Source organism: Callospermophilus lateralis, chromosome 11 (genome assembly GCF_048772815.1).
Source record: "Callospermophilus lateralis isolate mCalLat2 chromosome 11, mCalLat2.hap1, whole genome shotgun sequence".
Lineage (NCBI taxonomy): Eukaryota > Metazoa > Chordata > Mammalia > Rodentia > Sciuridae > Callospermophilus > Callospermophilus lateralis.
Genome location: NC_135315.1, coordinates 5,519,080 through 5,544,476, shown reverse-complemented (window position 1 = coordinate 5,544,476; position 25,397 = coordinate 5,519,080). Strand labels below are relative to the sequence as shown.

General features: G+C 40.6%; 1 protein-coding gene across 5 annotated transcripts in view; it reads left to right on the top strand.

The window, feature by feature from the left end:
* Positions 1-5,276: 5,276 nt before the first annotated feature.
* The window catches only part of Unk (unk zinc finger), a 39,593-nt gene continuing 19,472 nt past the window's right edge, over positions 5,277-25,397 (top strand). For 4 of the 5 annotated variants that reach the window (XM_076871827.1, XM_076871828.1, XM_076871826.1 and 1 more), the window contains exon 1: positions 5,277-5,400. In XM_076871827.1, coding sequence (XP_076727942.1) covers positions 5,297-5,400 — 104 coding nt within the window. In that variant the 5' untranslated portion in view covers positions 5,277-5,296. Of the gene's footprint in view, positions 5,401-23,581; positions 23,649-25,397 lie in introns of those variants that run through there. The other variant, XM_076871829.1, reaches the window with a different exon arrangement.

Genomic DNA, 25,397 nt, shown 5'->3' with positions numbered 1-25,397 from the left:
CTGTCTTGTTTAACTTAGGCTGTCATAAAATATTTTGTGACTTAAAGGAGGAATGACCAACTTGGCAATATATTTCCCTCCACAAAATGACTGTAGCAGGAGGGAAATAATCCCGTTAGAGAATTGGCATCAATAATGAATAAATAAAAGATAGCTAAATATGGGATCTTGTGTTTAATGCTACACCTGGCAGATAGTACATCTGAGAAGAACATGACAAATGTGTAAAAACACTAATCTTTACCTTTGTCTAAACGCTTTGAAAGACTGAAATACACAGTTCTTCAGAGGCAAATATATAAAATACCAAACCTGGCTTAAGGTTAAGACCAGCCAAGCAAAGCCCAAAAAATTGAAATAGAGCTTCAGGCATTCTACTCCATAGTTCTGACTGTGATTCATTGAATAGTTTAAATTATTAAAACAAAAATTGCTGCTGGTCAGGATGATGGCACATACCTGTAATCCCAGCAACTCTGGAGGCTGAGACAGTAGGACCTTCTAATTTCAGACCAGCCTTGGCAATTCAGAGAGTCCCTGTGTCAAGATAAAAAATAAAAAAGTCTAAGGATGTAGCTCAGTGGTAGAGTGCCCGTGAATTCAAACCTCTACCTTTGCCAAAATTCTTTGAATAGACTGAAATACTCACTTCTTCAGAGGCAAATATATAAAATACCAAACCTGGCTTAAGGTTAAGACCAGGGCTGGGGATCTAGCTCAGTTGGTAGAGTTCTTGCCTTGCATGCACAAGGCCCTGGGTTCAATCCCTAGTACCGAAAAAAAAAAAAAAAAAGGTTAAGACCAGCCAACCAAAGCCCAAAAAGTTGAAATAAAACTTCAGGCATTCTACTCCATAGTTTTGACTCTGATTCATCGAATAGTTTAAATTATTATTATTTTTTTAATCTTTTTTTTAAAGAGAGAGTGAGAGAGAGAGAATTTTAATATTTTTTTAATATTTATTTTTTCAGTTTTTGGCGGACACAACATCTTTGTTTGTATGTGGTGCTGAGGATCGTACCCAGGCTGCACGCATGCCAGGCGAGCGTGCTAACGCTTGAGCCATATCCCCAGCCCGCATAGTTTAAATTATTAAAACAAAAATTGTTGCTGGTCAGGATAGTGGCACACACCTATGACTCCAGCAACTCTGGAGGCTGAGACAGGAGGACCTTCTAATTTCAGACCAGCCTTGGCAATTAAGAGAGTCCCTGTGCCAAGATAAAAAAATAAAAAAGGCTAAGGATGTAGTTCAGTGGTAGAGCACCCCTGAATTCAAACCTCCATACTAAAATAATGAAATAAATAAAAAGTTGCCAAGCATGGTGGCACAAGCCTATAATCCTCTCTACTTGGGAGGCTAATGCAGGAGGATCACAAGATCAATGTCATCCCGGGCAATTTAGCAAGACTATCTCAAGATTAAAGGAAAAAAGCTGGCATGCTTGTAATCCCAGCAGCTCAGGAGGCTGAGGTAGGAGGATCACAAGTTTGAGGCCAGTCTCAGCAATTTAGTGAGGCCCTAAACAATTTACTGAGACGCTGTCTCAAAAAGGGCTGGGGATGTATCTCAACTGTCACTCAATGATAGTAAAGGGCCCTGGATTTCAGTCCCCAGTACAAAAAAAAAAAAAAAAAAAAAAAAAGATTTTAAAAGAAAAAAATTGACTGAGGACCCAGCTTAGTAGTTAAGCACCCCTAGGTTTAATCCCAATACCAAAGGGAAAGACAAAGCAGAACCAGTTGAATAAAACCAGTTGAATTATACCTAAGTACAAATATCTCTACAACAAAGGTCTCCAACAGCTTAGTAGTGCAGAAACATTGTACAATTTTAAAAGCTATGACAGAAACATCTTTGGCCCAGTTTCTGCTACCAAATTCCTCTCAGTTTGTCAAACCTCTGGATTGAACTCAGGGGCACTCAACCACTGAGCAACATCTCCAGCCCTATTTTGTATTTTATTTAGAGACAGGGTCTCACTAAGATGCTTAGTGCCTTGCTGTTTCTGAGGCTGGCTTTGGACTTGTGATCCTCCTGCCTCAGCTTCTAGAGCTGCTGGGATTATAGGCACACAACCTATGCTTGGCTTTTCAACCCTCTTAATCCCCTGCCTCCACCTATACCGGGGATTGAATCTAGGAGCACATTACAATTGACCTATAGTTCCAGTCCTTTTTACTTTTTTGAGACAGGTTCTTGCTAAATTGCTGAGATTCTTATTAAGTTGCTGAGGCTGGCTTCAAACCTGTGAACCTCTTGCTTCCATCTCCCAGGTTGCTGGAATTAGAGGCATGTGACATGGCACCCCACCCACCTTCATCCCTCTTAAACTTAACATGTACAATATATATTTAATCATCATATACCCAAACACATAATTATTTGTGTGTGTGGTTGTGTGTGTGTGTGTGTGGTTGTGTTGAAAAAAGCACTCCTATAATCTCAACAGCTAGGGACACTGAGACAGGAGGACTGAGGCCAGGGGATGTGGCTCAGTGGCCAAGTGCCCCTGAGTTCAATCCCTAGAACCCCTGCCGTAAAATAAATAAATAAATAATGGACTTTATACATGCTAGGCAAGTGCTCTACCACTGACCTACACCTCAGCACTCCCATGTGATAATTTAGCCAACTTTAATATCTCCTTCTGCTCAAAGTTTGGGGTAGAGGAAAATAATTAAAGTATTTCATTCATGTCATACTGAAACCTCAAGATGGAAGCTCTTACTCTGTTCTCAGAACGTGTGAAAAGCTAGAAAATGGAACTATTTTATACCCATGTAGGAGGCTGTCACATGTTCTGGGATACAATCGGAAAAATGTCTTTTTTTTTTTTTAACACGGCTTATTTGGCCTGGAGGAGGAATGAACCCCTAAACTGACCCCCATCTTTACATTCTATGGTTTTTCTAAGAGATCCCAAGCCCTGTCATTTCCATGCTATTAAGGAGAGGGACAGTTCAGTTTATCCCCCCCACTTACTGTTTTGCCAATTATTAGAAACCAAACCTGTTCTAGGAGAAACAAGGTATAGATATACATTTACCCATCATGGTTAGTGGAAAAGTACTTATACAGGTTTTCTTTTTCCTAACTTGATTTAGAGAAAAACAAGCAATGCAGAAAATGCAGAATTAAAAAGGTCTATGCATGGGCTGGGGTTGTGGCTCAAGGGGTAGAGCACAGCACGTGTCAGGCACTGGGTTCCATTCTCAGCACCACATAAAATAAAATAAAGGTATTGTATCCACCTAAAACTAAAAAATAAACATTAAAAAAAGTTTATGCAGTACAATAAAAACAATAGTAAATGGGCTGGGGGTGTGGCTCAGTAGTAGAGCCTTTGCCTATAGTCAAGGTGAGACCCTGAGTTCTAATCCCACTGCCTCGAGCAAAGAAAAAACAGCAAATGTGATGCAGTGTGCAGGCTATGGTCTCAGGTCTTGTTCTGTCATTGACTTGCTGAGTAAGTTACTCAACTTCTCTGGGTTTCGGTTTCCTCTTCTGTAAATTAAGCAATTTGGATGACATCATCTTTTAATTCTACAAGTATTTAGACTTAATCTGAAACTCTTGGTGTATATCTATCATTTTAAAATGCAGTGGGGTGAAGTGTATTTCTGCAGTGACAGCATACCTGGAAATTTTAGGGATAATATATAAACCAATTACAATTACTTGGATATAATCATAAGATTGAAGCAATACACAACTTGCATCATTTTGGAATTTTTCCTCTTCAAGAGATCCTAGTAGCTACACAATAGACTTGGCTAGATTCTCAATTCTGTAAACTAACAGTTTGGATTCGGATAGGAGATTATTTGGAAATAAAAAAGTACCATTCTCTGCCTTTTTTTGTTATTTTGTGTGTGTGCGCGCGTGTGTGGGGAAGGTGTGTACTCAGGGCACTCGGCCACTGAGCCACATCCCCAGCCCTATTTTGTATTTTATTTAGAGACAGGGTCTCACTGAGTTTCTTCCCCGTTGCTGAGGCTGGCTTTGAACTCTGGATCCTCCTGTCTCAGCCTCCTGAGCTGCTAGGATTATAGACGTGCACCACTGAGCCAGACCTGTATCATTCATTCTTTAATACTAATAATTTTCCTATTTATCATTACCCTCCTGCCCCACTCAGGATATTGATTTTTTTTTAATGAGGCAATCATCAGTTGGAATAATCTCATCAAAAAATGTAAATTAGTCTAAAAATATGGATTTGAAATAGATTCAACATGGTAAACAAAGTCATCACAAATGTTAAAGTATCTATGAAGAACGTTTTAAACCTTACATCCAATCCCCAGGTTTGGGGAGACTGCTTTATCTTATAAAGTGAACTATTCTGCCTGATTGGTGTTAGACAGGGAAGAGAAAAATATTTTCCCAAGTAAAAAGGCTGTGGCCCAGAGAGGACGCATCCCCTACTCAAACCCAAGCCTTTCCTCTGGACTCTGATGCTTCTCAATATAAGTGCAACTGGCCAGGGTTCCCGAGACTATTCTAGAGGAAGATTGAATTCCTCCTTGGCCTTTAATATAAGCTGATCAGGCCAGGTGTCAGATGAGAAAGGACGTAGGTGGTGGAGTTCCAGGTTTCAGGGTTGGTAAATGTTAATGAAGCGCCTTAGTAAAGGTGCGGGCGGACACACTGTTGTATAATATAGCTCTGACTTCCAGCAGGCAGTCTTTTCATGCCTCTAAAGTCAATCGCGCCGCAGGGACGAAAAAAATCGCTGGCCGACTGGACTCCAGATGATGCAGTACAAAGGCCTGGCCCTAAGAACCCACAATACAAGCCCTGCTTGTGGGCACTGCTCTAAGCCGGCATTAGAACCATGCCCCAGCTGTACTAAGTATGGCAGCAAAGTAATTACTGCATCGTTGGCAGTGGAATTACACTTGGAACGGTTTCATAGAAGTCTCTTCTATGAAACCTCTCTATTCTCGGGGCTTCAGTTTCAAGGAAGGAATCCCCAACTAAACTGAAATCGCGCTGGTGAAGAGGAGATCTGCGCCCGAACTGCAACTCCCAGAAGCCATCGCGGGCCTTCAGCATCCGGGACACGGTCCGCATGGACCCCTGGGTATTGTGGTCCCTAGCTTTGGCAGCAACCCTCTGCCGACGGTAAAATTTCGGCCGAGGGGAAGACCACAACTCCCAGCAACCCTTGCTGCTGTGCGGGGGGTCTTAACGTTCTCGTGGCGCGGCGCAGGCGCACTGGGTCCTCGGCGCGGACCGCGCAGACTGAATAATAAAAGGGGAGCGGCGAAGAGGCAGGAAGACAGGACCATGTCGAAGGGCCCCGGGCCCGGCGGCTCCGCAGCTTCCTCGGCGCCCCCGGCCGCTACCGCTCAGGTGCTGCAGGCACAGCCCGAGAAACCGCAGCACTACACGTACGTAGAGCCCCCCCCCGCCGCGCGCGCACGCCTGACGTCAGCGGCCAGCGTGAGTCACGCGCGCAGGGAGAGCGCGAGGCGGCCTCTCCCTCCCCCCTTCTTCCTCCGGCCCGGCCCAGACCGGTTCCAACCTGCTGGGGCCGGTCCCAACTGCCTCCAACAGCCACCAACCTCTGGTCGGGCCGTGGGGCGGGAAACTCGGTCCCAGCGGCCGAGTGGGGAAGGCGGGCGCTGTAGATGCGGAGTGCACACTTCTCTGGGCGGCCTTCGAGGCCTGACTGTTGCTCAAACTATAAAACCACAGTCCCAGGCACTTTTCGGGGCGACTAGAAGTCCACGACACCACCCAGACGAGTTCCGTAGGGGCCGGCCCTAGAACCGCCTGTGAATGACGGTTTGCGTGAAGTCCTGTCAGGAGGTTCGGTGCAACGTGCACCGGAGGCCTTTTGTGTCCTGAAGGCCCTTAGGTTGTCCAGGAGGAGCACCCTTGCTTGATTTTACTTAGAACAGTTGGCTGAGAAAAACACGTAAAACCCCTAGCAGGCTGTCCTGATCCAGCCTCAGCCTGGGACCCCAAGGCTGATGGCTGCCAAATATGACCATAGAGCCCCCGCCCCCCAAAATGTGGCAATAGAGGGAGTTCCAGTTGTTGACATTGCAAGATTGCCAAGATGAAAAGCCCTGGAAATCTGCTTGTGGCTACGTGTAGGTCCCAGTATTCATTTCTTTTCAAGGGACATTAAGCTCTTAGTGCTAGGTGCTGTGGGAGGGAAAAGAGAAGAGGTTCCTCCTGTTGCGCAAAATGCTGTTGTTTTCCGGAGTGATGTGCATGCCTGGAAGACCACCCCGCCCCCACTGCTGGAGGAACTTGAGGGGTCAGCCAAGCCTCAAGTTGTTCAGTGAACGAAGGGCAAGGAAGCATCTTTTAGGAGCAGAGAAACCAAAAGTAGACAGGAGGAGCTCTTGCTTGTCACAGAAGAAACACCCTTTGGGAGACTGTTCTGGGATCAGTCATAGGAAGTGTATCTTTCTTTGTGGGATTCTCTGGTGTTGCTTGAAATCATCTAAGCCTCTTTGACTATAGTGTGACCCAAGTTTATAACTTTTCTGATAAGGCTATTGTTTTTCTGGTCTTTGTTTTATTTACTTTTGGAGGTGCTGGGAATGGAACCCAGGGCCTGGCTCTGCCGGTGAGCTACATCCCCAGCCCCGTTGGTCTTTTCTTCCTGGAGTTCTTGCTCCATCCATTGCTTTTGACCATATGAACTTACCTTGGAGAATACCTACTATTTGAATAATGTCATAATTCTTGATTTGCCAGTTTGGAAACTTAATATAATTGGAGCTTCTTTATAATCTCTGATTGTTCAGATCATGTTTTTATGTAAAGTACCAAACACATTTTGAGTAATGTAGGTTTTGGGTTCAGCAACTTGTGTTTCTATGTTGTGTTGTCATTTAATATACTATGTCTTTAATATACAATGTCTTCCTGATTACTTGGTCTTAACAGATTAAATTGTTTTTGACAGCTGTATGAATGTCAATAACAGTCTTTGTTCTCTTGATTTTCATTTGTTTGAAAGCTGTCTTTCCATTCTTTGTGAGGTAGGTGCAGAGTAATGGGACTCTTGTTTTTGAGGTGTCTTAGTAAATCAACAGGAGTTGATGAAATGCCAAAGCTTCTTGACTTGATTAGATGGTGAAGGTTGTAGATATTACTCTCTTTGGATTTTTTTTTTTTTTTTTTTAAATGCCAGTGTAGGGATTGAAGACTTTGTTCATGCTATACAGGCATTCTACCACGGAGCTGTATCCCCAGCTCCTTGTGTTTGTATCTCCAAAATTAAGGGAGAAAAAGTTGTTTTTCATGGTAGACTTATGGATGTTCAGTAGTTGTGATGATATGGAAAATTTTATCTCCTGTCATTCAGGTCTGAGTTGACACAGGATTGCTGGCTCTGACTTTATTATTATTAAGGTGAATTCAGTTATTGTCCTTAGGGGATACAGGGGACAGGAACATTTTTATTTCTATTTCAGTATTTTCTGTGAAATCCTGAGCTGCCCTGTATTTTTTTTTCCATTTCTCCCTTGCAGTATGAGTTTCTAGCATTTGTTTCAATCTCAATATGGCTTTTATCTATTACATTGATCCAATTGTTGAATACATATAGACCTCTTATTATTTATTTATTTATTTCTAAAATTTATTTATTGTTGTCCTGGGAATTGAGCCCAGGAGCATTCTACCTCTGAGTGAAATCCCCAGCCTTTTTAAAATTTTATTTTGAGACAGGTTCTCACTGTGTTGCCCAAGCTGGCCTCAAACTTAGGATCTTCCTGCCTTAGCCCAAGTAGCTGGGATTACAGATGTGCCCCACTTTCCTGGCTATATATTTTTTTAATGTATCAAAATTCTGTTGCCTTTTAAAACTCTTATATATGAATTAATTTGGTGTGATTTTTTTCCTCCCCATGATGGTGATTAAACCCAGGATCTCCCACTTGCTAGACAAGTGCTCTAACACTAAGCTACATTCTCAACTTCTAATTTAGTACATTTTTTATTTCTGATATTTGAAAATATGTGACTGCTATAGTTTTATAATAATCCAGAGAAACTTGCACTAAAATTGAGTCTCATTCATCATAATGACAATTTGCCAAATAGTGAATCTACCAAAAGCAAAAATTGCTTCCCACCACATGTAGTAGTGCGGGTCTATGATTCCAGCCACTTGGGAAACTGAGGCCAGCCTCAGCAACTTAGCAAGACCCTGTCGCAAAATAAAAAATGACTGGGATTGTAACTCAGTGGTAAAGAACTCTTGGGTTCAATCCCCAGTACCTCCCACCACTCCCCTGAAAATTGCTTTTCTATAGGCTTGTGGTTTTTGTCCTTTATTTTTGTGTCCTCAGAGTTTGACCTCTCCTTAAGTCAAGAGGATTATTCATAACATATTTAAAGGATAATTATTTGTTAGCAATTTTTCCCTGAACTTTTGAATAATATTGCATTAAGGGAAACTGAAATGATCCTTTCAGCAAATTGGTATAGTTAGTATACAATTGTTTAGATTTGAGGAATCAAGTCCTTATAGAAAATAGTTATATCAGGGGCTGGGGCTGGGGCTTAGTGATAATATACTACCTGGCATATGTGAGGCACTGGGTTCAATTCTCAATACTGCATATAAATAAATTTTTAAAAATTAAAGGTCTATCAACAACTAAAAAAATTTTAGAAAGAAAACATTTCAGAATTTAATCTGTTGAACAGTTCCAAGTATTTGATTAACACTCAGGAAAAGTATAATGTATGTATATTAGTAAACATTCAGTATAAGAACCACATGACCTTCTTTTATTGGGTAATTTGTCTTTTTATTTGACAAAGACTAAATTTAAACCAGCAAGACCATCTTGTACTTTAAAAGAGTTTTATATAAAACAATTTAAAATTGAGTCTGGGCCTGGTGGCTCATGCCTGTAATCCCAGCAGTTTGGGAAGCTGAGGCAGGAGGATCACAAGTTCAAATCCACCTCGGCAATTTAGCAAGACCCTAAGCAACTTAGCAAGACTGTCTCTAAATTAAAAATAAAAAGGCTGGGGATATGGCTCAGTGGTTAAGTGCCTCTGGGTTAATTTCTGATACCAAAAAAAAAAAAAAATATATATATATATATATATATAGTTGAAAGTTCATGAAAATATTTAATTTTCTTTTGTCATTGTTTTGGTCCTATAAGAGGAAGTATGCCTCAAAGATAAATCTGTTTCGGATTCCTTCATCTGCAGTTGATTCCGGCTTCTTAATGCTCTCATTTTAAAGGGAAAGACAATTCTAGTTTAGTGAAGGTTTGTTAGTATTTTCTAGACACTGGGTGATTTCTCATAGGAGACAAATGATAAGTGCTTCATAGCCTTTGCTATCTAGGTTTCATTTTAAGTTAGGAATAGTTTCCTGGGCATCATTAAATGAAGATAACATAGTAGTAGTTCCACAGAAAACTATTTTAAGGCAATTTTGTTAGTTTTACACATTACACGTAAATGTTGTGAACTTCACTTGATTGCATCTGATTATGTTTTGGAAAATCCAGGAAATGAATGTGTATTTAAGTCATTATTGCAAATTGTAGTAAAATTGTAAATACATACTGGAGTACAACTTGTTGCACAACATAAGTCACTAAAAGTGTTACTTAACAACCTCAGAGAGAATGAGCTAAATTACCAATAAATCTTTATGGATTTTATTGACTCGTTTATGAAATAAGACTAATTTTTTGCTGAACAAAAATTAAGGACTTATTGTAGTCTTCATTCAAGCTCACAAAATCCCTGTTAATAAGTATTAAAGTGCCCATGCTGAGAGTAGACTCTTAAGCTTAACACCCAGTTGATATTTGCTATAATCTAAATTAATAATTAAAGTCAAGATTTGCTTAATGGTTAAGTTTCTTTGTTTTAATCCAGCTATGTTAGATACTAAAGAAGGCTTCCCCACAACCCATATGCATCTGCTTTGACTGGTGGTTTCTATCATCCTACAAAGACTGTGACTTATTGGTGAGGGCAGCTGGACAACTCTGAGAGCATCTTAGAAATCCATCTTGGGCACAATCTGTAAAGGAGCTCCTCTGGAAATAGCACCCCAGATAAGTGCACAAAAGCAAGACACCCTCGTGGACCTACTACCTCCCGCTTCCAACACCCTGATGACTGAAGGTGAGGTCTCCTTCCTGTGTGTCTTAGAAGCCAAGAGCACACTAGGTTATTAGAGCCCTGCAGCAGCCTGAGTAACACATACCTGTAGGTATTCCTGCCAAACCTTTGCCTAAAGGTATTTTTTCATTAGGAGAGATGCTAGGTCAGAAGAGTGGTGAAAAATAAGGTTTTATTTAAAGCAACTTTAAATAGTGGACTAGTCTATGATTATTTTCTCAAACTGAGCAATATTTGCTTAGTGAAGAGTTTTGTTTTGTTGTTTTTTTAATCCAGCTGTGCTTGATATTACAGGAGGTTTTCCCACTATCCTTATGCTTCTTCTAAATTTTAAAATTGCAACTCTGGACAGTTATGACTAATCCTAGTAGGTTATCTTCCCTTGTTTTTACATCTTGGATGCATTTGGGGCACACCAATGTGTTATGTGAAGATGGATGTTGAATGTAAGTTTCGGTGCCATTCTTAGCCAACTTAGAAAAATTACATTAGCCTAATTGCTAAAAATTCTAAGAATTGGGTTTAGTATATTTCTGAACATTGTAGCTTTCTTGTTTCCTTACCATATAGATACTCTATATAGATTTGCCCCAGCCAGTCATCTTAAAATATCTGCCTAGGCAATAGAACCATTTGTGTAGAGAATTTGGGTAAAATCGAGTATGTGATAAAAGGCATGGAATTTAAGAGTGATAGAAGGGCTGGGGATGTGGCTCAAACGGCAGCACGCTCGCTTGGCATGCGTGCGGCCCGGGTTCGATCCTCAGCACCACATACAAAAACAAAGATGTTGTGTCCGCTGAAAACTAAAAAATAAATATTAGGGCTGGGGATGTGGCTCAAGCGGTAGCGCGCTCGCCTGGCATGCGTGCGGCCAGGGTTCGATCCTCAGCACCACATACAAACAAAGATGTGTCCACCGAAAACTGAGAAATAAATATTAAAAAAAAAAAAAAAAAAATTAAAAATTCTTTCAAAAAAAAAAAAGAGTGATAGAAATGTTCTGGAATTAGATAGTGGTGGTGATTACATAGGTTGGTAAATATACTGAAAATCACCAAAATGTATACTTTAAGATGGTGAGTTTTTATGTTGTATGAATTATATTTCATTTTCTTAAAAAGTTTAAAACAAAATCATTACGTGAGTTTTTACTACTTCAAGCATGTGACCTGTTGCCAAGGCTCAATCGCATTTGTTCAGTGTGGGAAAGCCTGCAATTTGCAAAAAGCACCTGATGTTCTTTTCCTAACCTTCCCAAAGGCTATATCCCTGTGTATACATTCTAGATGAATGGCCTAATGTTGTCAGGCTATGGAGAGGCTTTTGAGATAAGTGTATACTCACAGTACATTTGAGACTCCTAGTTGTTGATAGTTGTATTTTAAATTGTCTCTAAATTGACAGCCATTAGAGGAACAAGCAGATTTTTTTCCAATGCTTTTACAAAATGTACTGGGGTTATTTCCCAGGGTGGGTGGAAGGTGGAAGAGAAAGTTAGGTGTACTGCAAAAATGTGATAGAGCCCTTTCTTCAGTTTCTGGGATGATTGTTTTAAAACTCACAGGGGCATTTCTTAACTTCAGGTCATGTGTTTTAGGCATTTAAGATAATGTTAGTGGCTATAATACATTAGTTCTAATAATCTCAGCAAACTTTTAATTCTCATTAAAATCCCTCAACTTTCACCCTTTTTTCTTTGCCAGTTTGTAGAATTTGACAGCAGTATCAAGAGCTGAGGAGAAGGCGAAGATGGAAAGGAGTCTAGCGACTTAAAAGTCACATAGCATTATCTGTGAGGTGACCTTTTTCCTGTTGGTAGCTCAGTTTTTTAGGAGATAAAGAAGATGCTAAGGCCTTTGGCAGTGTCATCCTGTCATAGCTGAATTTATTGAAATATTTCTTCCCTTTCCTTATTCTTCACATCAGTTTGCTTTTCATGTTCAGAATTTGACTCATTTCTTTTCTGTTAGTGTTTGAAACACCATACGGCCACCATCAGTCCTAACAGTGACTTCTAATAAGCAGGGGTGGTCCAGATCCCATCTTCCTATAAAATTTTGCCCTACTTTTAAGGGAGAGGATTTTCTTAAGAACATTACTATATCTTTTTGCTGTCACTTTTATTTAAGAGGTATTAGGTACCTGATGGCCTGACGCTTTAGGTATTGTATGAATCAAACCTATCTAAACCTAATATAGAGACCACTATTTGTATTCCCTACGTAAAAACAAACTAACTGACTTATATTTTAATAACGAAGTGAGAGTACTTTATAATGAATATATATATAGTATATGTTAATGAGCCAATAGACATGTTAAAGTTAATATTTCTGTTTTCATTTTAGTAAATTACAGTATTATAATTATGGCCTGCCAAAAACTCTCCCTGGCATATTAAATGCTTGCTGTAGAGCCACTGGTACTTATTTGCTTCTACTATTGTTTTCCTTTAGCTTCATTAAGAAAAGCTTAGTTAACAACTAGTATAGTGGTTAATAGGACTGGCTCAGGGTCATGCTCCCTGGGTATGAGGCTCACCTCTGCCGCTTATTAGCTGTGGTACCTTAGGCAAGTAGCTCTTTATATTTCAGTTTCCTGAGAATAGCAACAGTACCTGTCTCATGGGGTTTTTAAGAGGATTCAGTGAGTTAATACATGTAAAGTGCTTAAAACAGTGCTGGGCACTTAGCATAAAGAAGTATGATTTTTACCAATTTTTGAACCAGGCCCAAGTCACTGCTTTCAGTTGCATTGTTCCCTCCTTCAGCATCCTTAGTCACATGCCTTCTTTGACTGTATCTGCACCAAAATAGTCATTTCATAGGGTGCTTGTGGGTCAGCTTTATCTCTTGGAGTACACATCCACTCGAGTCTCACTTCAGTCTCCTATTTTTGCAGAGCCTCATTAGACTGCCTAACTCATCTTATGTGTTAAATATGTGTCCTTTTTTTTTTTTTTTTTTAAAGAGAGATAGAATTTTATTTATTATTTTTTAGTTTTCGACGGACACAATATCCCCGTTCGTATGTGGTGCTGAGGATTGAACCCGGGCCGCACGCATGCCAGGCGAGCGCGCTACCGCCTGAGCCACATCCCCAGCCCTAGATATGTGTCCTTTGTTGACCCACTCTTTTTTTTTTTCTTTTGAACCCAGGGCTACTTAACAACTGAGCTACCTCCCTAACCCTGCCTTTTTTTTTTTTTTTTTTTTTCCTTTTTTTAAATTTGAGACTGAGCCTTGCTGAGTTGAACTTGCAATCCTGTCTCAGTCTCCCGAACTGCTGGGATAACAAGCATGCACCACTGCACCTTGCCTATGTTGATTTAGGGCCAAATAATTTGTTTCAGAGAATAACAGTATATAAAATGTTTATTTAAATGTGTACACCAAAATGTTCATAAAATTGAAGGTTTTTTAGGGCAGCTATGTACTGAAAAACTTGAAGTAAAGGTAGTAACTGATTCGGGAAGAATAAAACAGGGTTCTGGTTCTTCTTGTGTGTTCTCCAACATCAGTGATGTGCCTGATCCTTACATGAATTTTGTCTCCCCCATTTCGCCAGCTCCAAGATCCTTAGGGCCAGGAGACAATTATAGAAAGAAGGAACCAGGGACAAGCAGCACTGGTTACATAGCAGTGTTGACCTCCTCATAGGTCTTGTTAGTTCTTGGGGCCAGGATAGCTTGCAGGTATGATCTTTCCAGTGAACACCAGTGCAAAGTGGGCTGAAAATGAGTGAATTTGACAAAATTATGTTGTGTGCATGTATCAACATACTACAGTGAATTCCACTTTTTTTTTTTAAATGTCTCTCTTTTTTTTTTGAGAGAGAGAGAGAGAATTTTTAATATTTATTTTTTAGTTTCCGGCGGACACAACATCTTTGTTTGTATGTGGTGCAGAGGATCGAACCAGGGCCGCACGCATGCCAGGCGCTCGAGCGCGCTACCGCTTGAGCCACATCCCCAGCCCTGAATTCCACTTTTATAAAAAATAAAACAAATTTTATTAAAAAAAAAAAAAAAAAGGGAACTGGGCGTGGTGGCACACCCCTGTAATCCCAGCAGTTTAAGAGGATAGCAAGTTCAATTGATCTTAGCCAAAAGGCCGGAAGCGATGAGGATCTTGAGTTCAAAGCCAGCCTCGGGAACAGCGAGGCACTAAGTAACTCAGTGAGACCCTGTCTCAAAATAAAATACAAAATAGGGCTGAGGATGTGGCTCAGTGTTTGAGAGCCTCCGAGTTCAATTCCCAGTACCAGGGGAAAAAAAAAAGCGGGGGGGGGGGTGTGTGGCTAAAATGGTAGTGGGGACAGTGCTGGCAATGGAACACAGGGCCTTGTGTATGCTGGGCAAACACCACATCTTTTGTATATAAAATATAATCTTCAATGATGACTTGGTTTTATTTTGTTTTTTGTTTTTTTTCCTTTCCTTTGGTGCTGCTTGCAGAATCCTATTTTTATGGTTAGATTCCAGTAAAGAATGTTTAAGATCAGGACCTTTTTTTTTTTTTTTTTTTAAATATTTATTTTTCAGTATTAGTTGGACACAATACCTTTATTTTATTTATTTATTTTTTTGTGGTGCTGAGAATTAAACCCAGGGCCTCACACATGCTAGGCGAGCGCTCTACTGCTAAGCCACAACCCCAGCCCCAGATCAGGACCATTTCTTATGTCTTAAGATCCAGTTTCTGTGTCTTATATGTACACTTGTTGATAAAAGTGAAATTCAGTTTTCATAGATTAGCTTATTAGATACAGGCAGATCTGTTAAGTTGTAGATCTCTACCCGAAAGGTTCTTAAGTGGTAACTGCCACTGGCCAAGAGAGTAGTAGGTTCCTTAAGAGCATTAGCCCTTCCTACTTCAGAACCCATGGCCCATGTGCTCTGACGGAGAGATATCAGGCATCCTGAGTGAATTTACGTCATTGAGTCTGTTGCCCCTTTTGTTAGACTCTATCTTTTGCGTATTATATGTTGAGATTCTTCAAGTGCTGAGCACATCCAGTGTTGTAGCACCATCTCTTCCTATTCTTAGTTCTCCAGAGGCTACCACTGTCTAAGCTGTTTGCTTCTTTATTCCAATTAATAGCTGAGTCCCAGTCAACTTTTACAAATCCTAAACAAAGAAGATGCCATTTAGTGGGCCTGGGGATGTGGCTCAGTGGAAGAATGCTTGCCTAGCACATGTGAGGCCCTGGATTCAATCTTCAGCACCATATTAAAGTGAAGGTATTGTGTCAAACCACAACTACAAAATAAATATTCCAAAAAAGAAGATGCCATTTAGTCATTCATTTTACAAAGAAATGAAAGCACTGCAAAGGAATGAATTGCCACGAATAATGAGAGACATTTCTCCCTGTTTTGTTGGGTTCATGCAGAGCTTTTGAGTACCAGACTTGTTCCATTTGGGATGCTATTTGCTTTCTTTTTCCTTCAGTACATTTCATGAGCATCTGCTATGGGTCAGTTCTGTGCAGGGATGCGAAGATGAATAGCTATGGCTGTCTATAGAGTAGTCAGAATCAACTGCTCTGGGACTGAACCAATTGTGTTCACACAATGCATTAGGAGCATGGAGTGTGCAACTAATACCACTGGGCAGGGAGGGTCAGGAAACCCTCAGGATAGAGAAGAAGCCAGAAGGGTGATTGAGACACAGGAGACAACAAGATCAAAAGTATAGAGGTCTGAGACATATTGGGGAATACCATCTCTTAGAGCAGAGTTGGCAGACTACAGCCTGCCTGTCAGATCCAGCCTGCTGCCTGCTTTTATATGGTGCATGGGCTAAGAATTTTTTTTTTTTTTTTTTTTTGGTACCAGGTATGGAACTCAGGAGCACTCAACCACTGAGCCACATCCCCAGCCCTATTCTAATGGCTGGAAAAGAACAATATTTCATGAGGTGAAAATTAAGTGAACTTCAAAGAATCCATGAATAAGGCTGTATTTGAACCCACATTCATTCATTTACATATCTAAGGTTGCACGCTAAACTGCTGTACTGAGTAGCCACCACAGAGATTGTGGAAGGCTCTCTAGTAGTGGTGTGTCAGGGCACTCAGCTTATTTTTTTGGTATCAAGGATTGAACTCAGGAGCGCTTAACCACGGAGCCACATCCCCAGCCCTTTTTTGTAATTTTTATTTAGAGACAGAGTCTCACTGAGTTGTTTAGCACCTCGCTTTTGCAGAGGTTGGCTTTGAACTTGAAATTCTCCTGCCTCAGCCTCCCAAGTTGACATGTGTGTCCCGCTGCAGCTGGCAGTGCACTCAGCTTTGTTTCCTTGTGCTATGCATGTTAGTGTTCCATAGCACTTTATTTATCCTTTATTATCCTCGTAAAACTCTCATAAAAAAATGAGAAGAACACAGTAAAGTACAAATTATTTTGTTACTGAAGTCATTGGCAAAGCATCTAATAAAGATAGCTGTGCTGGGTGTGGTGGTTGCACACCTGTAATCCTAGCTACTCAAAAAACTGAGATAGGACAATCTTAAGTTCAGGCCATCCTGGGCAACTTAGTAAGACTTTGTTTCAAAGTAAAAAGATTTTAAAAAGAACTAAGGATATAGCTCCATAGTGGTACACTTGCCTAGCATTTGTGAGGCCCTGCATTTAAGTCTCCAGTAATACCAAAAAAAAGGAAAGAAAGAAAAAATGCTGTGCTGAAATAATATACCAGCATGACCAAACCACTTGTCACATATTCCCAATTCATTGAAAAGCACCTGTTAGAAAAATTAGAAAATGTAAAAGAGTATTTCATCACAACAGAAGTAAAAAATGCAAACTAGGCTACAACTGAAGTAAGTTTCCCAGTGGCTCATTTGTTAGTTGAGCAAGGAAAGCCATTACTGATATTGAGTTAATTAAATTGTGTTTGGGCATGGCAGCTGAAGAAGTATCTGGAGAAAGCAAACTTGTTTATGAATATTAGCCTTTTAGCAAAAACAGTTTCTAAAAATGATGAGGATATTCTTTTAACTATATGTCAATAGTTAAAAGAAGAAGACAAACTGGGTACAGTAGTGTAACCCTGTAGTCCTAGTTACTCAGGGGGCTAAGGCAGGAGTATGGGGAGTCCGAGGCCAGCCTGAATTTAGTGAGATGCTGTCTCACAGGGGTATAGCTCAATGGTAAAGGGCCATTGGGTTTAATTCCCAGTACTGCTTAAAAAGAGAGGAAGAAAACTAGGCAAATGGGGCTTAGAGGCAGAGCTCTCTCCAGCATGCTCAAGGTCCTGGGTTTGGTTCCCAACACTGCAAGGTAATGATTTTATTTAATTTTCCTTGGCTCTTGAGTCAACAGATATTACTGTTTAGCTTTTATTTATTCATGGAGTTATTGCCAGGTTGGAAGTGACAGATGAACTTACGTCTGTGAATAGCCTGTGAATAGCCTGGAACAGGTGAGAATATTTTTGAAAAAGTTAAGGAGCTGTAGTTCAATACAACCCAAAGTGTAATCTGCTAATATCTTTTACAACTGATGGTAAAACGTGTGGAGCACAAAAGGGAGTAGTTGGACAAGTTTACAAAACTTATGAAAACATCAGATATTTAAAACCTATAGTGCCTAGCTAGGTGCAATGGTGCATGCCTATAATCCCTGTGACTTTAGAGGCTGATGCAGGAGGAGAGTTCAAAGCCAGTCTCAGCAACTTAGCAAGGCCCTAAAAACTTAGTGAGATCCTGTCTCAAAACAAAAAAAGAAAAAAGAAAAGGGACTGGGGATGTGGCTCTGTGGTTAAGCACCCCTGGGTTCAATCCCCAGTATAAACAAACAAACAAATCAATCTTCATCTTGAGAAACTTTTTTTTTTTTTTTTTTTTGGTACCAAGGATTGAACCCAGGGACCCTTAACCACTGAGCAACACTCTTTTTTATATTTTATTTAGAGACAGGGTCTCTGCTGAATTGCTTAATGTCTCACTAATCTCCTGAGGCTGGCTTTAAACTCGTGATCCTCCTGCCTCAGCCTTCTGAGCCACTGGGATTACAGGTGTGTACCACTGCACCCTGCTACTGCTTCATCTTGTTATCAGTCAGCGGGTACTCTGCAGAAAATACATGAATTTATTATTACATTGTTAGGTTGTGAGTATCTATGATAAGTTTCACTTGCTCTGAGGACTTAACCATCATCAATTCCATGAATTTTTTTAAATTTTTTTTTTTTTTTTTAAAGAGAGAGTGAGAGAGGAGAGAGAGAGAGAGAATTTTTTAATATTTATTTATTTTTTTTAGTTATCGGCGGACACAACATCTTTGTTTGTACGTGGTGCTGAGAATCGAACCCGGGCCGCACGCATGCCAGGCGAGCACACTACCACTTGAGCCACATCCCCAGCCCCTAATTCCATGAATTTTTGTTAGAAGCTGAATATTCTGACATGCCCTTACACACAGCAATTTGATGGTTTAGCCGTAATAAAGTTCTCTTGCAATTTTCACTCAGAACTGATTGCTTTTAGCTACTATTACTGAATAGTTTTGGAAATTACCTTTTACTGCAGTCTTGATGATATTTCTTAATAAATATTAAGATTACAAGGTCAAAACAGTGATTATGGCAAACCTTATGTTGCAGTAAAGTCATTTTGACAACAGTACTTGAATTATTATGTCTTGTCAGGCTGCTTTATATACTTTCTGTGTTGTTTAGAATGAAAGCAGAGTTGGCATTGTGGCTCAGTGGTAGAGCACTTCCCTAGCATGCATGAGGTACTGGGTTCTATCCCTGCACCATGTAAAAATAAATAAAGGTATTGTGTTCATCTACAACTAAAAAAAAAAGAATGAAAGCAGAGGCAGGGTCTCCATTCCTGCATGTTTACCGTCAGTATGTTTTCCAAGCACGAATTACAGCATTAGCTGTGATTGTGTGTCTTGATGTGAGTACAAAAGAAATTTCCCTATTTCAAAATCCACTTACCTGTTCAGCTGAAGAGTTTACACCAAACCTTCAACTGGACATGATTAAAGGAGAAATATCAACTAATAGAATTCTATAAATGTCATTTAAGAGAGGAATATACTCAACATCATATGCTTGTAAACTGATAACAACATTTAACAGTTCCTATTTGTGTGAAAAGACTTTGTTTTTGTCTTTTTGGTACTAGGGAATCCATGGGCACTTAACCACTGAGCTGCATACCCAACCTTTTTTATTTTAATTTTGAGACAGGGTCTCACTAAGTTGCTTAGGGCCTCCTAAGTTGCTGAAGCTGGCCTTTAAGTTGTGCTCCTCCTTCCTCAGCCTCCTGAGTCACTGAGATTACCAGTGTGCCCCATCATGCCCAACTTTATGAAAAGACATTTTCAAAGAGGAAATATATCATATCTCATGACAGAGTCAACATCAACTAATGAGCATATGTGTCATTTGTGAACAATTTTGGTGAAAAGGATCCCTGACTTGGCAAAATGAAATCCCCCCCAAAAGAAGACGTCCATTCTTCATTCTTATTAGTAGATGTGTATTACAAAGAGATAATAGTCAATTGTTACAATATTTACTATTTGATCTTGATGTTAAGGTTTGTTGATGCCTTCTCTAGGGAGTCTGAGCAGCAGGGGAGGGAAAGCTTAGCCTGAGGCTCTACTAAACCCTATTCTAGAAGCAATGGAGAACTATGTATAGATAAAAAACATCAGCTACTTTCTCATGACTTTTTTTTGTGGGGGGGGTACTGGAAATTTGTTTTTTGGTGGTGCTGGGGATTGAACCAAGGGCCTTGTGCATGTGAGGCAAGCATTCTACCACATGAGCCATATCCCCAGCCCCTGATACTAGAAATATTCTACCACATCCCCAACCCATTTTTCTTATTTTGAGACAGAGTCTCTCATTGTGTTGCCCATGCTGGTCTCAAATTTGCCATCCTCTTGTGTCAACTAAGATTACTCGTGCCACCATGCAGGGCTCCCTATCCCCTTGCCTTTAAAATTATATACATGTAGTAGTTTTTCTGTCAGCTGTCTCTGTTATTATTCTGTCCATTCAGTGTGTTCAGTTTGCTTCACTCTCCTCTTCAGAAAACTGATAAATATTAAGTGAGATATTTTGGAATAGAATCTGAAAAGGTTAGTTGGAAACTGAGCTGGTCAAATTTAGCACTTGATGTAATACTCTCTTACGAATGCTGTAGGGGCTGGGGTTGTGGCTCAGTGGCAGAGCACTTGCCTTGCATATGCTGTAATTTTCCCAATTTATTGTTGATCCCTTACTTGTCACTGCTAGTTTGTTGCAGCAAGTGATTTAATTGGGATTTCATGAAGCTTGATTTTTTTAAAAGTATTTTTATATATGATACCTTTATTTGATTTATTTACTTTTTAACGTGGTGCTGAGGATCAAACCCAGTGGCAAGCACTCCACCACTGAGCCACAATCCCAGCCCCATGTAGCTTGATTTTTTTTTTTTTTTTTAGAAAGAGAGAGAATTTTTTAATATTTATTCTTTAGTATTTGGCAGACATAACATCTTTGTATGTGGTGCTGAGGATCGAACCCGGGCCGCACGCATGCCAGGCGAGCGCGCTACCGCTTGAGCCACATCCCCAGCCCATGTAGCTTGATTTTTGCTTGTTTTTTTTTTGTTGTTGTTATTTGTTTTGGTACTGGGAATTGCACCCAGGAGCACTTTACCATTGAGCTGTGTCCCCAGTCCATTTTTATTTTGAGACAAGGTCTCACTCAGTTGCCCAGGCTTACCTCAAACTTGATCTTCCTGCCTCATCCTCCTAAGTCACTGGGATTACAGGTGGGCGCCACTGTGCCTGGCTGAGTTGCTGCTTTTTAGCCAAGGTGAAGCCATGAAAATTGTAGTATCCCTTCAGGCTTTGGGACCCTTCTTGGTACAAAGTGTGACTTTCTCTGATGGCTCTTGTTTACTCTTTTTTTTTTTTTTTTTTTCTTTGTACCAGGAAGTGAACCCAGGGGCACTTAACCACTGAGCCACATCCCCAGCCCTTTTTTAAAAATTCATTTAGAGACAGGGTCTTGCTCAGTTGCTTGAACTAGCAATTCACCTGCCTCAGCATCCTGAGCCGGGCTTGACTCATCCTGTCACTGAGACCTTATCAGTTTGAAATTATTTGTTTATTGGTGTATATCCCCAAATGTGGGTGCTCCCAGGAGTTGGGAGTATGAGTAGTTTAACCTTCTCAGATCTTTGGGATTGGGGATGGCTGGTAAATCTTTCCTTTGTGCTTAGACCTCAGTACTTCTTGGTTTCTGGAGAGCTGATTGAAGAGTAGCCCTCAGCCTATTTATTTGGTTAGAACTTGTGCTTTTAGACCTTTGAAGTGCAAAGATGTACTTACTGGACTTTGAAGTGCAAAGAGCTTACTGGAGGTGGTTGAGCATTTCCACTGAAGACATAGGTTTAATATGGGCACAGGCCTATAGTCTAGCTACTGAGGAGGCTGAGGCAGGAGGATCTCAAGGTGAAGGCAGCTTGGGCACCATAGCAAGCCCAGATCTCAAGAAAAGAAAAACACACACAAAACTTAGGTTTCATTTCGGATAACCAGTAGATATTTTCTTTTCTTTTCTTTTTTTTTTTAATATTTATTTTTTAGTTTTAGGTGGATATGTTATTTTTATGTGGTGCTGAAGACCAAACCCAGTACCTATGAATGCTAGGTGAGCACTCTACCACTGAACCACAACCCCACAACCCCAGCCCTCTTTTTTTTTAGTTGTAGATGGATACAGTACCATTATTTTATTTATTTATTTTTATATGGTGCTGAGGATCAAACTCAGTTCCTTACACACGCTAGGCAAGCACTCTACCACTTAGCCATAACCCCAGCCCTTTTCTTTTTTTAGAGCTAGGAATCATACTCAGGGCCTTACACATGCTAGGCAAAGCATGCTAACACTGAGCTAAATCCTCAGCCCATATCATTTCTTTAGTATGTCTTATGCAATACATGGGGTATATTCATACTGGAGAAATAGTAATTTTGTTTGAAATTCAAGTTTAACTGAGTGTCCTGTATTTAACTTAATCCTAAACATAGAAAAGAATGATAACTAAATGTTTTTTCCCCCTAGTTTTGGGAACTGCTTATCCCATGACGTGGGAGAGGGAGAAAGGGATTTTTTTTTTTTTTTTTGGTAACTCTTTGCTCTGGATTGAACCCAGGCTTCATGCATGATAAGAAGCCCCCAGCCCAAGAAAGGGAAATTTAGGCTAACATTTTGTTTCCTAGATAGTGGATGGTACATTTTCAATAGTGACTTAAGCAAAAGGTTAGAATTTTCTTTCACCTGATTGTAGTTGGTTGAAAGTGGGCTTTTTTGCCTTCCTGGGTAGCCCCTCCTCTTATGAGTACCTATTCTGCAGGGTAGTCATCCCTGTGTGATAAATTATGAGTTGACTGTATGGTAGTGCTTTTCATAACTGTGTATTCTTCCTCCAATGCTCTGCCTAATAGTGGCATCATAACCCTGTGACTTTGTGACTTTATTCCTTGATACATTCATTCAGCAAACTTTCTTAACCCTGTCTTATCAAAGGCATTACAGTAGGTTTATACAAGCTTGCTATTAAGGAATATATAATCTAGTCGTATAAAGTTTTTTTGAGCATTGAGCACCCCACATCACAAGTGGAAAATTTCACACCTAACCTCACATGGTAGACTCCAGTCAAAATACAGGGATACAGAAAATATTCTGTAAAATTGTCTTCAGTTTGTGTACATCTCAAGGTGTATATGAAACCTAAATTTTGTGTTCAGATTTGGCTTCCATCCCTCAGTAGCTCATTATGTATTATATACAGATATTCCAAAATTAAAAAAATCTAAAATGCTTTTGGTTTCATGCATTTCAGATGAAGGATGCTTAGCCTGCAAAGAAAAATGTTTACATTATTAATATTCACAACAGGATTGAGGCCATGAGAATATCTGAAGAAGCTTGCGTGGTGGCCCATGCCTGTAATTGTGAAGATGAGGCAGGAGAATTGCAAGTTCGAGGACAGCCTCTTAACTTAGCAAGACCCTGTCTGTAAATAAAAAATAAAAAGGAAAGAAGGAGAAAAGAAAAAGTGCTGTGATAGCCGTTAGCTAGAGATAAGGAGTTAGGTGGAAGTCCAGGAGGGCATTACGGAGTTGGTAGCATCAGAAGATATGTGACCACGAAATTCAGCCTTGAATGGTTTCTACAGGTAAGCAAGGGGACATGAGCAAAGGCAGGAAAATGAAAGGTCTGCTTGCAAGACACCAAGGTTCCATTCATGCTGGATGGTGGTGAGGAATCCAAGGAGATGATGCTGGAAAAGGGAATTGAGCTGGACATGTGGGGCCTGGAACTTCAGGCTAAATAATTGGTGTGTATTCAGTGGATCCTGGAGGAGGATGAAGGCTTTAATGATAGAATTAAATTTGTACTCTAGGAAGAATAATGAGCACTGTGCAGTGCACACTGGACAAGGGAGACCAGAGACCAGGAGACCAGTTTTTTAAAAGGTACTGACCTGGGACAGTGGCAGTGGGAATGGAAATAAAGAGGCTTATAATGAGGTAATATGTTGCCTCAGTGTCTGTCCTTATCTGTGGTACTCCTGACAAAGTCCTGTGGAGCCTGACTGCATGTGGCACTGTGACATATGCCGCAAGTAAGCAGGCTCCCTAGGTGTCGCTGTTGCCCTCAGGGACCTCTTGTTTAATATTTTTTTTGTTGTAGATGGACACAGCACCTTTTATTTGTTTGTTTGTTTGTTTGTTTGTTTGGGCGTACCAGGAATATCCCCAGCCCCATTTTGTATTTTATTTAGAGAACAGGGCCTTACTGAATTGCTTAGTGCTTCACCGTTGCTGAGACTGGCTTTCAACTTGCGATCCTCCTCTCAGTCTCTGGAACTGCTGGGATTACAGGCTTGTGTCACTGCGCCTGGCGCTTATTTATTTATTTTTGGGTGGTATTGAGGATTGAACCCAGTGCCTCACATGCTAGGCAAGTGCTCCCTCCACCACTGAGCCACAACCCCAGCCTCATCAGGGACCTCTTCTTTAGGAGGACAAACTGCTCAAAATCAGGGACCACATCTTAGATTCTTCCCTTGTCCTGTTCTTTGACAGGCACACTGACACTGACTTTACTGGGTACAATGAGTAAAAATATAGGAAGTTAGCAGACAAGGTGGTGTGTTCCTGCAGTTCCAGTTTCTTGGGAGACTGAGGCAGGAGGATTGCTTTGAGTCCTAGGAGTTCAGGCCTGCCTGAGCAATATAGCAAGACCCTGTCTGAAAAACAACGACAATAAAACCAGACTGCAGCTAGATTTGGAATTTCAGATAAGCAATGGATCAACCCAACCCACCTGCCCCACCCTTTGTGTGTGTGTGGGGGGGTGTATGTATTTTGCCAGGAATTATAACCAGAGCAGGGCCTCACATTTACTAGACAAAGCACTCTACCACTGATCTATGTCTTCAGCCCAGATTTATTTATTTTTTTTAAACAGCATCAGGGATTGAATCCAGGGACACTTAACCATCAAGCCACATCCTCAGTCCTTTTTATATTTTATTTTGAGACAGGGCCTTGTTAAGTTGCTGAAGCTGACTTTGAATTTGCAGTCCTCCTGTCTCAGTCTCCTGAGCTACCAGATCATATCTTAAGTATGTCTTGTGAAGTATGTGAGACATACTTATGTTAGAAAATTATTCGTCTTTTGTCTGAAGTTCCAGTTTAACCGGATATCCTGCACTTAATCTGCCAATCCTAAGTGCCCCTTCATTCTCTGCTCCTGGCTTTGGGTTCAGCTTCCTCCTCTCATGAAAGTTCCTCTCTTCCCTGTTTTCTACCTGTTACCTCCTGAATTTGTTTCCTAGAGGGTCAAAAGAGTCAAAAAGAATATGTATTTGCCAGGAGAGGAATTGAAATAGTAATTTGGGGACGTGTGCCTTGACTCGGGATCAGAACTTGATACCTACATGCAGCATGAGGGCACAGCTTTTCTGTCTAACCAAAACGACAGGGAAACAGAAGAAAGACCTTTCATTCAAATGCCATAGGGGCCAGGAGTGCATCAGGCCCTTAGGGAACCTTCCAGATTTCAGTCCAGTGTCTCAGAATATACCTAGGGCCCCTGAAATTCCTAAAGTTTGCCTCCTGCACCCAACCTCTATCTCATTTCCCTTTTCCAGTTCCTCTGCTTCACCCACATTCCACAGAGGAACTTGGAACTCTTGAAAGCAGTCAGTTTCTGAGCTC